General features: G+C 53.1%; 1 protein-coding gene across 1 annotated transcript in view; it reads left to right on the top strand.

Annotated features, from left to right (window-relative positions):
* LOC123750273 (circumsporozoite protein-like) overlaps positions 1-13,203 on the top strand; it is a 57,730-nt gene that overhangs the window by 35,371 nt on the left and 9,156 nt on the right. The window contains exon 2 of the mRNA XM_069340022.1: positions 3,658-4,631. Coding sequence (XP_069196123.1) covers positions 3,658-4,631 — 974 coding nt within the window. The remainder of the gene's footprint in view (positions 1-3,657; positions 4,632-13,203) is intronic.

The following is a 13,203-nucleotide window of genomic DNA, read 5'->3' as shown; positions in this document are numbered from 1 at the left end:
CAGCCTCGTGCAACTGGCGACTAATAACACCCACATGGCGAGTTGCCATATATGAGTCACGTAACCAGCCAGGAGAATATAGGTGAGAGTAAGTCCACCACTATACCTAGAGTTCTGATTGGCTCTTAAGTTTCACCATGCTAGACGAGGACCAATTAATTTGCTTGGGAAGGAGGTTATCTTGAGATGATTTCGGGGCTTTTAGTGTCCCCGCGGCCCGGTCCTCGACCAGGCCTCCACCCCCAGGAAGCAGCCCGTGACAGCTGACTAACACCCAGGTACCTATTTTACTGCTAGGTAACAGGGGCATAGAGTGAAAGAAACTCTGCCCATTGTTTCTCGCCGGCACCTGGGATCGAACCCAGGACCACAGGATCACAAGTACAGGGTGCTGTCCGCTCGGCCGACCGGCTCCCAAGAGGGGGAGGGGGGGATCTCGGCCACATGTAGAAACACTAATCTTGTGTTGGCCATCAAGGAACACCCAACATGAGGGTGTTGAGTCCACCCATCCACACATCCACATGGAGTATACCTGTGGAGGGTTTCGGGAGTTCTTTTACTCCCCGAGCTCCGGTTCAGGGGGGGGGGGAACAGGCTCGACTTGTGATTACTTGATCCAACAGGCTGTTGTTGCTTGGAGCGGCCCCGCAGGCCGACATAAACCACACATAGCAGCTTCAACCATAGTCACACTCCTCACAAACCAAAGGACATATTTCCTACCGTCGTTAAGCGTAGCATCTGATCGAAGATTGTACAAGAAAACTACTGATGTTTTCCCGTGAGTGAAGACCTGAGTGAATGACCTGAGTGAAGACCTGAGTGAATGACCTGAGTGAATGACCTGAGTGAAGACCTGAGTGAATGACCAGCTTTCATATATTCGCTTGTCGAGTTCATTCTTTTAGCTCAGTCGATAATAGAAAAAAATGACAATGTCGAGAAGTCACTATAGCTCTGTGCTGTCGCTAGTAAAGCACTCGACCTAAAAGCCGAAGGTTAACTGGAGCAAGTTTAGAGTAATGAAGTGAGGTGGAGGGAACACAAGAGTCCAGACACAAGGTAACACTTGACACATGAAACCCATCAAGGATCTGACAAGAGAGGAAGGCCTGGAGTTGGCCTCACGCCAAGCCCGTTTCCTAAAGCCCACATCAAATTAATATCATCAGCGGCATACGTTATGGGGTGGTCAAAATAAGAAAGGCCTTTAAAAATTCCAATGAGGAAATATTCGGGAACTTATGTATCACATACGCCAGACCAATTCAAGAACATGCAAACGCCAGCCTCGAGTCCTTATCTTGTCAAATATAAAAAAGGAGCTGGAGAAAGTCCGGAGGGTCGCCCCCCACCCCTCCTTCAGCCCCCCTCCCTTCCCCACTCCCTCGGCACCCCCCTCCCCCCAACACCATCATTCAAGCTGCACCCCCAAGTTTACTACTAAGGCTATCACTTAATATACACTGGCTTCCTTGCCCCGCCCACTAGAGCACCATAACTCAAAATTCCCCCTCCCCCCCTCCCCCCACTAAGACCATAACACAAAATATACCCTCTTCCCCCTCCCTCCCCCCTTTAATGAGCCACATGAGCCAAAATACACCCCCCCTTCCCCTCTCTCCCCAACACCCCTCAAAACACACACCCTCCCACCTTATCCCCACTAACCTCATCACTCCCTCACCTCCTCAACACCCCAAGCCTCACAACACCTCATTCCCAGCCTCATTCACTCAACCGAACAGATCGTAAACCTCCGACAACCACCCCTTATGCGACGCATCTTCCAGGTGTTCAGATCATCTTAGCGGATTTTTACCCGTAGCGTTCCTCAATGGCTTCCTCGCCTTTGTATGTGGTGATATGCTTGGTTTGTTGATGAGAGAGAGAGAGAGAGAGAGAGAGGAGAGAGAGAGAGATGAGAGAGAGAGAGAGACGAGAGAGAGAGAGAGAGAGAGAGAGAGAGAGAGAGAGAGAGAGAGAGAGAGAGAGAGAGATATACACCAGAGAGAAAATGAAGACTCCAATGGACAAGGGAATCCTTTGATAAGTTTTTTGTCCCACTCTTTGTTCTCTTCATTCTTCCTTCCCATTTCCCTTCCTCCTCCTCCTCCATTTCCTTCTTTCCTCAGCGCACACTTCCATACTATAACACAGTACACATGCAACAGCTCAAGACCGAATAGTTTACGTTAACTATTCAACAGCTAGCAACTAGGAGAGGGAGAGTGGAGGGTCCTGGAGTAGACCAGCGACCAACCGAAGGGTCCCGGGTTCGATCCCCTCGCAGGGAAGTTAGGCACCTGTTATAGGTTGCAGCCTGAGGTTAGTTAGTCCTTTGCCACGGGCCTTAGATGGGACCTGGATAAATTTAAAATTTTGCCCCGAGGGGCGAGTTTATTGGTCAGCGCCACTCACCTTGTGAGAGGACATACTGCCACAGCAGCATGTACAACACTCCCCAAAAGGAAGAAAACCCGCTGGGTTGTTCATCCTTTTCCTGGATAAATCTAACAGGGATTTTTGTCCCCTACTATGGGAATCCAGAGAGTTTAGGTGGCTTGTTTCGTTGAATATCTGATTGTTGCTGTTGTAATTATGTCTTAGAGCCGGTAAGGAGTGAAGCTCCTGCTGGCTGACCGTCTTGTGTTATAATGCCAGTTAGCTGTGTATATTATATATTGTATATATTATTCACGATCCATCCTTTGCCCCTTTCTCCCTCTTTCGCTCTCTCTCTCTCTCTCTCTCTCTCTCTCTCTCTCTCTCTCTCTCTCTCTCTCTCTCTCTCTCTCTCACACACACACACACATCCCCCCCCACCACCACTCAACCACCCCTCAGGTCGCCACCACCCAACACGCCGCCTCGGGTCTCCAGCAAACACCACCAAAAACTTCCTTGCCACCAGTCCCTGACGTTAACTTTACCATCATAACAGCGAACACAGAACCTCGTCCCGCCTCGACCATAATTACTTGTGTCATAAAAACCCCCAAAAGAAGAGATAGAGGGCGACACACGATGGCCCGCCGGGGCCAAGGAGGCGGAAATGAACGACATTAAGTGACCTGGATATGAAAGGTGTGAACAAAAGGAATCGAAGAGGACACGAGACACCCCAAAACAAAAAAAATATAAAAAATCTGACACTACCCAAGGGTCCAGAGCTAGGAGTCATCAGACATTTACGCAACTGTTTACGAAACCTGTACGTCTTTCCCCCCCCCCCTCACTTATGGCGGCTTTGTTTAAGTTTATTTAATTAACAGCTTTTGAGCTGATATACACAACGAGGTTGTTAATAACAGTAACACTGTTGTTGTGCAGTTTCGAAGCTCAAACTGTTTATATAAATGTAAACAAAGCCGCCATAATTGAGAGGAAAGATGTACAGGTTTCGCAAGTGGTTGTGTAAATCCTTCATGACTCCTGGCCCCCTGGAAGAAAAAAAAAACGAGTGAATAGGAAGACTCGAAGTGGATACAAAGGAACCGAAGTACTAAGACAACAGAGAAATTTAATTCGCAAAAAAGGAAAGAATCTGAAATAATAATGAAGCCGGAACAGGGACACAAAACTGGGGAAAAGAGGCGAGGAGACACACGCAGAAGGCAAGACTATTATGACGCACAGGACGCAACACTGCAGGCAACACTGCAGGCAACACTGTAGGCAACACTGCAGGCAACACTGTAGGCAACACTGCAGGCAACACTGCAGGCAACACTGTAGGCAACACTGCAGGCAACACTGTAGACATCACTGCAGGCAACACTGTAGGCAACACTGTAGGCAACACTGTAGACAACACTGCAGGCAACACTGCAGGCAACACTGTAGGCAACACTGCAGGCAACACTGTAGGAAACACAGTAGACAACAATGCAGGCAACACTGCATGCAACACTACATGCAACACTGCAGGCAACACTACATGCAACATTGCAGGAAACAATGCAATCAACACTGCAGGCAGCATTGCAGGCAACACTGCAGGCAACAATGCAAGCAACACTGCAGGCAACAATGCAAGCAACACTGCAGGCAACACCGCAGGCAACACTGCAGGCAACACTACAGGCAACACTGCATGCAACAATGCAAGCAACACTACAGGCAACATTGCAGGCAACAATGCAAGCAACACTGCAGGCAACACTACAGGCAACACTGCAGGCAACAATGCAAGCAACACTGCAGGCAACATTGCAGGCAACAATGCAAGCAACACTACAGGCAACACGGCAGGCAACATTGCAGGCAACACTGCAGGCAACACTACAGGCAACAATGCAGGCAACACTGCAGGCAACATTGCAGGCAACACTACAGGCAACATTGCAGGCAACAATGCAAGCAACACTGCAGGCAACAATGCAAGCAACACTGCAGGCAACACTGCAGGCAACATTGCAGGCAACACTACAGGCAACAATGCAAGCAACACTGCAGGAAACAATGCAAGCAACACTGCAGGCAACATTGCAGGCAACACTACAGGCAACACTGCAAGCAACACTGCAGGTAACACTGCAGGTAACACTACAGACAACACTGCAAGCAACACTGCAGGCAACATTGCAGGCAACACTGCAGGCAACACTGCAGGCAAAGCAACAAGTGTAATACACACAAGTAATTTCCTAATCAAACATTAAGAAATCTGGAAGTAAAAGAATATTACAAAATAGAACACAAAAGTAATTTTTCGAAAATTGATAATCTGGATACATGAGCGTATGACGTGTATGTATCGGTCATACGTGCATGTATTCCCGTTCTCGGGGACAGGAAGCCTGTACTTTGGTTTAACGAGGCTCCCCCCCCCCCCCTGACCTCCCCCAGGATGCAAGCAACAGCTAGCAGTGACCTCATTCCTGGATACCTACTTACTGCTATAGGGGGGGAAAGGAAACTTGCCCAACCGTCTCCGTCCTGCCATAGATCGACCCCGGGATCCTCGGTTGTGAGCCAAAGACGTAGACCACTGCGCTATAATACCAATCTGAGAACACTATCGACACAAAGTTACACTCTAAAATCTAAGAGTATGTTTTCGTATGAATAGTAGTCAATGCGTGCTCGCAACCGAAGATCCTAGGTTCGACCCCTGGGCGGAACAGAGACGGTTGGGCACGTCACTTCACGGCTTTGTTCACCTAGCAATAAGGTATCTAAGAGTTAGGCTTAAGATGAAAGGGTACCGGATCATATTCTGAATGAATACCTGTACATACCCTGTACCCAGTGGATCCTGTACCCAGGGTATCCTGTACCCAGTGTATCCTGTACCCAGGGTACCCTGTACCCAGGGTACCCTGTACCCAGTGTATCCTGTACCCAGGGTATCCTGTACCCAGGGTATCCTGTACCCAGGGTATCCTGTACCCAGGGTACCCTGTACCCAGGGTACCCTGTACCCAGTGTATCCTGTACCCAGTGTATCCTGTACCCAGGGTATCCTGTACCCAGTGTATCCTGTACCCAGTGTATCCTGTACCCAGGGTATCCTGTACCCAGTGTATCCTGTACCCAGTGCATCCTGTACCCAGGGTATCCTGTACCCAGGGTATCCTGTACCCAGGGTACCCTGTACCCAGTGTATCCTGTACCCAGGGTACCCTGTACCCAGTGTATCCTGTACCCAGTGCATCCTGTACCCAGGGTATCCTGTACCCAGGGTATCCTGTACCCAGGGTACCCTGTACCCAGTGTATCCTGTACCCAGTGCATCCTGTACCCAGGGTATCCTGTACCCAGGGTACCCTGTACCCAGTGTATCCTGTACCCAGGGTATCCTGTACCCAGTGTATCCTGTACCCAGTGCATCCTGTACCCAGGGTATCCTGTACCCAGTGCATCCTGTACCCAGGGTATCCTGTACCCAGGGTACCCTGTACCCAGTGTATCCTGTACCCAGGGTATCCTGTACCCAGTGTATCCTGTACCCAGTGCATCCTGTACCCAGGGTATCCTGTACCCAGTGCATCCTGTACCCAGGGTATCCTGTACCCAGGGTACCCTGTACCCAGTGTATCCTGTACCCAGGGTATCCTGTACCCAGTGTATCCTGTACCCAGTGCATCCTGTACCCAGGGTATCCTGTACCCAGTGCATCCTGTACCCAGGGTATCCTGTACCCAGGGTACCCTGTACCCAGGGTATCCTGTACCCAGGGTATCCTGTACCCAGGGTATCCTGTACCCAGGGTACCCTGTACCCAGGGTACCCTGTACCCAGGGTACCCTGTACCCAGGGTACCCTGTACCCAGGGTATCCTGTACCCAGGGTATCCTGTACCCAGGGTACCCTGTACCCAGGGTATCCTGTACCCAGGGTATCCTGTACCCAGGGTACCCTGTACCCAGGGTATCCTGTACCCAGGGTATCCTGTACCCAGGGTATCCTGTACCCAGGGTACCCTGTACCCAGGGTATCCTGTACCCAGGGTATCCTGTACCCAGGGTACCCTGTACCCAGGGTATCCTGTACCCAGGGTATCCTGTACCCAGGGTATCCTGTACCCAGGGTACCCTGTACCCAGGGTATCCTGTACCCAGGGTATCCTGTACCCAGGGTATCCTGTACCCAGGGTATCCTGTACCCAGGGTACCCTGTACCCAGGGTATCCTGTACCCAGGGTACCCTGTACCCAGGGTATCCTGTACCCAGGGTACCCTGTACCCAGGGTATCCTGTACCCAGGGTATCCTGTACCCAGGGTACCCTGTACCCAGGGTATCCTGTACCCAGGGTACCCTGTACCCAGGGTATCCTGTACCCAGGGTACCCTGTACCCAGGGTATCCTGTACCCAGGGTACCCTGTACCCAGGGTACCCTGTACCCAGGGTACCCTGTACCCAGGGTACCCTGTACCCAGGGTATCCTGTACCCAGGGTACCCTGTACCCAGGGTATCCTGTACCCAGGGTATCCTGTACCCAGGGTATCCTGTACCCAGGGTACCCTGTACCCAGGGTACCCTGTACCCAGGGTACCCTGTACCCAGGGTACCCTGTACCCAGGGTACCCTGTACCCAGGGTACCCTGTACCCAGGGTACCCTGTACCCAGGGTACCCTGTACCCAGGGTATCCTGTACCCAGGGTACCCTGTACCCAGGGTATCCTGTACCCAGGGTACCCTGTACCCAGGGTACCCTGTACCCAGGGTATCCTGTACCCAGGGTATCCTGTACCCAGGGTACCCTGTACCCAGGGTACCCTGTACCCAGGGTACCCTGTACCCAGGGTACCCTGTACCCAGGGTACCCTGTACCCAGGGTATCCTGTACCCAGGGTATCCTGTACCCAGGGTACCCTGTACCCAGGGTACCCTGTACCCAGGGTATCCTGTACCCAGGGTACCCTGTACCCAGGGTATCCTGTACCCAGGGTACCCTGTACCCAGGGTATCCTGTACCCAGGGTATCCTGTACCCAGGGTACCCTGTACCCAGGGTACCCTGGGTACAGGGTAAACTAAACTGATTAACTAATATAGTAGAGAATTAACAACATATTATTTCAACATATTTTCATCAATAACTTACGCACGAGCCAAAGGAACAAAAAATATAAGCTCTTTCAGAGCAGGAACCTTCCCCCCTTGCCCTCTTTTAGACTCTAAAATCTTCGCCAATTTTAGGAGTGAGTCAGCTGAGAGAGAGAGAGGTGGCTGGCGGCCCCATTGATTACGAAGAGAGAGAGGGGGGGGGGAGGGGAAGGGGGTTTCAACAGGTGTTGTGTAGTCCTTCCCTTCCCTTCCCTCTCTCCTTCCCTCTCTCCTTCCTTCCTTCCTTCCATCCTCTCTCTCTCTCTCTCTCTCTCTCTCTCTCTCTCTCTCTCTCTCTCTCTCTCTCTCTCTCTCTCTCTCTCTCTCTCTCTCTCTCTCTCTCTCTCTTTCTAACCCAGACAAAACACAATCAGTTTCCCATACTCGCCGGGGTGGATTGTGGTAACCCCAGGGGGGGGGGGAGGTTATCCACCAGTAGTGGAGGTATTATCCACACGACTGGATATAGCTGGCGGCGCTAACTGCTGTGGGAGCCTCACGTCGTCTCCTGCAACTGGCCTCAGAGGTTAATTATTGTGATACTCTCCCATCTTCGCTACACAAGCCATCGTGATTGCATTGATTTCCAACCTTTGATTTGTGTTTTCCGGTGGGCCTGCTGGCGAGGCCCAAGGCGCCCACATATCCACTCTCTCACACAGTGGCCACCGTGCTGAGATCGTAGTCCTAAGGGCCCGGGTTCGGTTCTCGGTCGAGGCAGAAACGATTTCTTTCATGTGATGCGCCTGTCCACCTAACTGTACATAGAATGTTTGAAAGTCAGACAGCTGATGCGGGTTGCATCATGGGGGGATGTGTGTATGTGTGTGTGAGAGAGAATTATGTAGTAGATATGATAAAAAGAAAAAAATAGATCGGGAGACAGTTAGTATAACTGACGGTTAGAAAGGCGGGGTCCAAGAGCTAATAAGCTCGATTCTGCAGGCACAAATAGTAAATACTCTCACACACACACACACACACACACCTAGTCAGCCTAATGAGGCTGACTCCATACACAGTTTTAAATGTAGATATGATAGAGCCCAGGAATATCTATACACCAGTTGATTGACGGTAGAGAGGCGGGACCAAAGAGCCAAAGCTCAACCCCCGCAAGCACAACTAGGTGAGTACACACACACATAAAAGATAACTACCAAACTACGTGCATGAACCACATGCGAGAGTGACAAGCAAGGTTACCGACCACATAATTATACGGCACACCAACATAAACACGAGAGAGCCAAGGTTGCCTACTCCAGGACCCAGTACACCGCCTCGCAAAACACCACTCACCACCTGGAGTGAGAGGAAAGGTGCAACAGTAGACGGAAAACGAGTACCAAACCGACAGGAGACAAAGAGCCACAGGAAGAAAAAAAAAGAGCACTTAAACCATTCTGCAAACCAAAAAAATGACAGTACATATTGTTACTGTTTGCTACTGATTGTACACAATATTTTGTCGCATAAACAAAAAGTCCACCTCTTGTATTTCTGTTTTATTAAAAGCTCTAAACAAATATTCAACTGCCTATAAACCTAACTTATCTCTGGTCTAAATAAGTAATTCTAGGCCTATTCAATCTTAGGTTAAATCTAATAAATACATGTAGGGAACATGTATGTATTAGGCATAGAGAACTTGTGTTTAATTTCTGCCTCTTTATAACCTACAGTAAAAACCGCGGATTTATTTGTGGGTAAAATAGGCAATGTTTTGTACAATAGTAGTTTTGAGGAGAGGTTGGTCACCAGCGGGGTCTTACAGGGGTCACAGATCACCAGCGGGGTCCCACAGGGGTCACACGCCGCCAGCGGGGTCCCACAGGGGTCACACACCGCCAGCGGGGTCCCACAGGGGTCACAGATCACCAGCGGGGTCCCACAGGGGTCACACGCCGCCAGCGGGGTCCCACAGGGGTCACACACCGCCAGCGGGGTCCCACAGGGGTCACAGATCACCAGCGGGGTCCCACAGGGGTCACACGCCGCCAGCGGGGTCCCACAGGGGTCACACACCGCCAGCGGGGTCCCACAGGGGTCACACACCGCCAGCAGGGTCCCACAGGGGTCACACATCACCAGCGGGGTCCCACAGGGGTCACACACCGCCAGCGGGGTCCCACAGGGGTCACACATCACCAGCGGGGTCCCACAGGGGTCACACATCACCAGCGGGGTCCCACAGGGGTCACACACCGCCAGCGGGGTCCCACAGGGGTCACAGATCACCAGCGGGGTCCCACAGGGGTCACACATCACCAACGGGGTCCCACAGGGGTCACACACCGCCAGCGGGGTCCCACAGGGGTCACACATCACCAGCGGGGTCACACGCCGCCAGCGGGGTCCCACAGGGGTCACACACCGCCAGCGGGGTCCCACAGGGGTCACACACCGCCAGCGGGGTCCCACAGGGGTCACACGCCACCAGCGGGGTCCCACAGGGGTCACACACCGCCAGCGGGGTCCCACAGGGGTCACACACCGCCAGCGGGGTCCCACAGGGGTCACACGCCGCCAGCGGGGTCCCACAGGGGTCACACGCCACCAGCGGGGTCCCACAGGGGTCACACACCGCCAGCGGGGTCCCACAGGGGTCCCACACCGCCAGCGGGGTCCCACAGGGGTCACACACCGCCAGCGGGGTCCCACTGGGGTCACACGCCACCAGCGGGGTCCCACAGGGGTCACACGCCACCAGCGGGGTCCCACAGGGGTCACACGCCACCAGCGGGGATCCACAGGGGTCACACACCGCCAGCGGGGTCCCACAGGGGTCACACGCCACCAGCGGGGATCCACAGGGGTCACACACCGCCAGCGGGGTCCCACAGGGGTCACACACCGCCAGCGGGGTCCCACAGGGGTCACACACCGCCAGCGGGGTCCCACAGGGGTCACACGCCGCCAGCGGGGTCCCACAGGGGTCACACGCCACCAGCGGGGTCCCACAGGGGTCACACACCGCCAGCGGGGTCCCACAGGGGTCACACGCCGCCAGCGGGGTCCCACAGGGGTCACACGCCACCAGCGGGGTCCCACAGGAGTCACACACCGCCAGCGGGGTCCCACAGGGGTCACACGCCACCAGCGGGGTCCCACAGGGGTCACACACCGCCAGCGGGGTCCCACAGGGGTCACACGCCACTAGCGGGGTCCCACAGGGGTCACACACCGCCAGCGGGGTCCCACAGGGGTCACACACCGCCAGCGGGGTCCCACAGGGGTCACACACCGCCAGCGGGGTCCCACAGGGGTCACACGCCGCCAGCGGGGTCCCACAGGGGTCACACGCCACCAGCGGGGTCCCACAGGGGTCACACGCCGCCAGCGGGGTCCCACAGAGGTCACACGCCGCCAGCGAGGTCCCACAGGGGTCACACGCCGCCAGCGGGGTCCCACAGGGGTCACACAACGCCAGCGGGGTCCCACAGGGGTCACACATCACCAGCGGGGTCCCACAGGGGTCACACGCCGCCAGCGGGGTCCCACAGGGGTCACACGCCGCCAGCGGGGTCCCACAGGGGTCACACGCCGCCAGCGGGGTCCCACAGGGGTCACACGCCGCCAGCGGGGTCCCACAGGGGTCACACGCCGCCAGCGGGGTCCCACAGGGGTCACACGCCGCCAGCGGGGTCCCACAGGGGTCACACGCCGCCAGCGGGGTCCCACAGGGGTCACACGCCGCCAGCGGGGTCCCACAGGGGTCACACGCCGCCAGCGGGGTCCCACAGGGGTCACACGCCGCCAGCGGGGTCCCACAGGGGTCACACGCCGCCAGCGGGGTCCCACAGGGGTCACACGCCGCCAGCGGGGTCCCACAGGGGTCACACGCCGCCAGCGGGGTCCCACAGGGGTCACACGCCGCCAGCGGGGTCCCACAGGGGTCACACACCGCCAGCGGGGTCCCACAGGGGTCACACACCGCCAGTGGGGTCCCACAGGGGTCACACAACGCCAGCGGGGTCCCACAGGGGTCACACGCCGCCAGCGGGGTCCCACGCCGCCAGCGGGGTCCCACAGGGGTCACACGCCGCCAGCGGGGTCCCACAGGGGTCACACGCCGCCAGCGGGGTCCCACAGGGGTCACACGCCGCCAGCGGGGTCCCACAGGGGTCACACGCCGCCAGCGGGGTCCCACAGGGGTCACACGCCGCCAGCGGGGTCCCACAGGGGTCACACACCGCCAGCGGGGTCCCACAGGGGTCACACAACGCCAGCGGGGTCCCACAGTCGAGACCCCGCCTGTGTATTGTTAACTCACAGTAACAATACGAGTGGTAAATATGCCCTGCCCCCCCCCCCCCCCAACCAGTAAAGACAGTGGTCACGTGACTATTGTTAGTGTGGAGGACACTATATACACTACAGAGGAACACTATATACACTACAGAGGAACACTATATACACTACAGAGGAACACTATATACACTACAGAGGAACACTATATACACTACAGAGGAACACTATATACACTACAGAGGAACACTATATACACTACAGAGGAACACTATATACACTACAGAGGAACACTATATACACTACAGAGGAACACTATATACACTACAGAGGAACACTATATACACTACAGAGGAACACTATATACACTACAGAGGAACACTATATACACTACAGAGGAACACTATATACACTACAGAGGAACACTATATACACTACAGAGGAACACTATATACACTACAGAGGAACACTATATACACTACAGAGGAACACTATATACACTACAGAGGAACACTATATACACTACAGAGGAACACTATATACACTACAGAGGAACACTATATACACTACAGAGGAACACTATATACACTACAGAGGAACACTATATACACTACAGAGGAACACTATATACACTACAGAGGAACACTATATACACTACAGAGGAACACTATATACACTACAGAGGAACACTATATACACTACAGAGGAACACTATATACACTACAGAGGAACACTATATACACTACAGAGGAACACTATATACACTACAGAGGAACACTATATACACTACAGAGGAACACTATATACACTACAGAGGAACACTATATACACTACAGAGGAACACTATATACACTACAGAGGAACACTATATACACTACAGAGGAACACTATATACACTACAGAGGAACACTATATACACTACAGAGGAACACTATATACACTACAGAGGAACACTATATACACTACAGAGGAACACTATATACACTACAGAGGAACACTATATACACTACAGAGGAACACTATATACACTACAGAGGAACACTATATACACTACAGAGGAACACTATATACACTACAGAGGAACACTATATACACTACAGAGGAACACTATATACACTACAGAGGAACACTATATACACTACAGAGGAACACTATATACACTACAGAGGAACACTATATACACTACAGAGGAACACTATATACACTACAGAGGAACACTATATACACTACAGAGGAACACTATATACACTACAGAAGAACGCTACACCACATCGCTCTCGAAGGAACGAAGCTAATCGAGAACTTGTATGTATTGATCTGTATGTATATATATATATGTTATATAGTGTAATGAATTAACTAGTGACCTTAAGGCATATAGTTTTCTGAACG

The sequence above is a fragment of the Procambarus clarkii genome, chromosome 43 (genome assembly GCF_040958095.1).
Source record: "Procambarus clarkii isolate CNS0578487 chromosome 43, FALCON_Pclarkii_2.0, whole genome shotgun sequence".
Classification (NCBI taxonomy): Eukaryota; Metazoa; Arthropoda; class Malacostraca; order Decapoda; family Cambaridae; genus Procambarus; species Procambarus clarkii.
The sequence above is the reverse complement of the archived record's forward strand: the minus strand, read 5'-3'. Positions and strand labels throughout refer to the sequence as shown.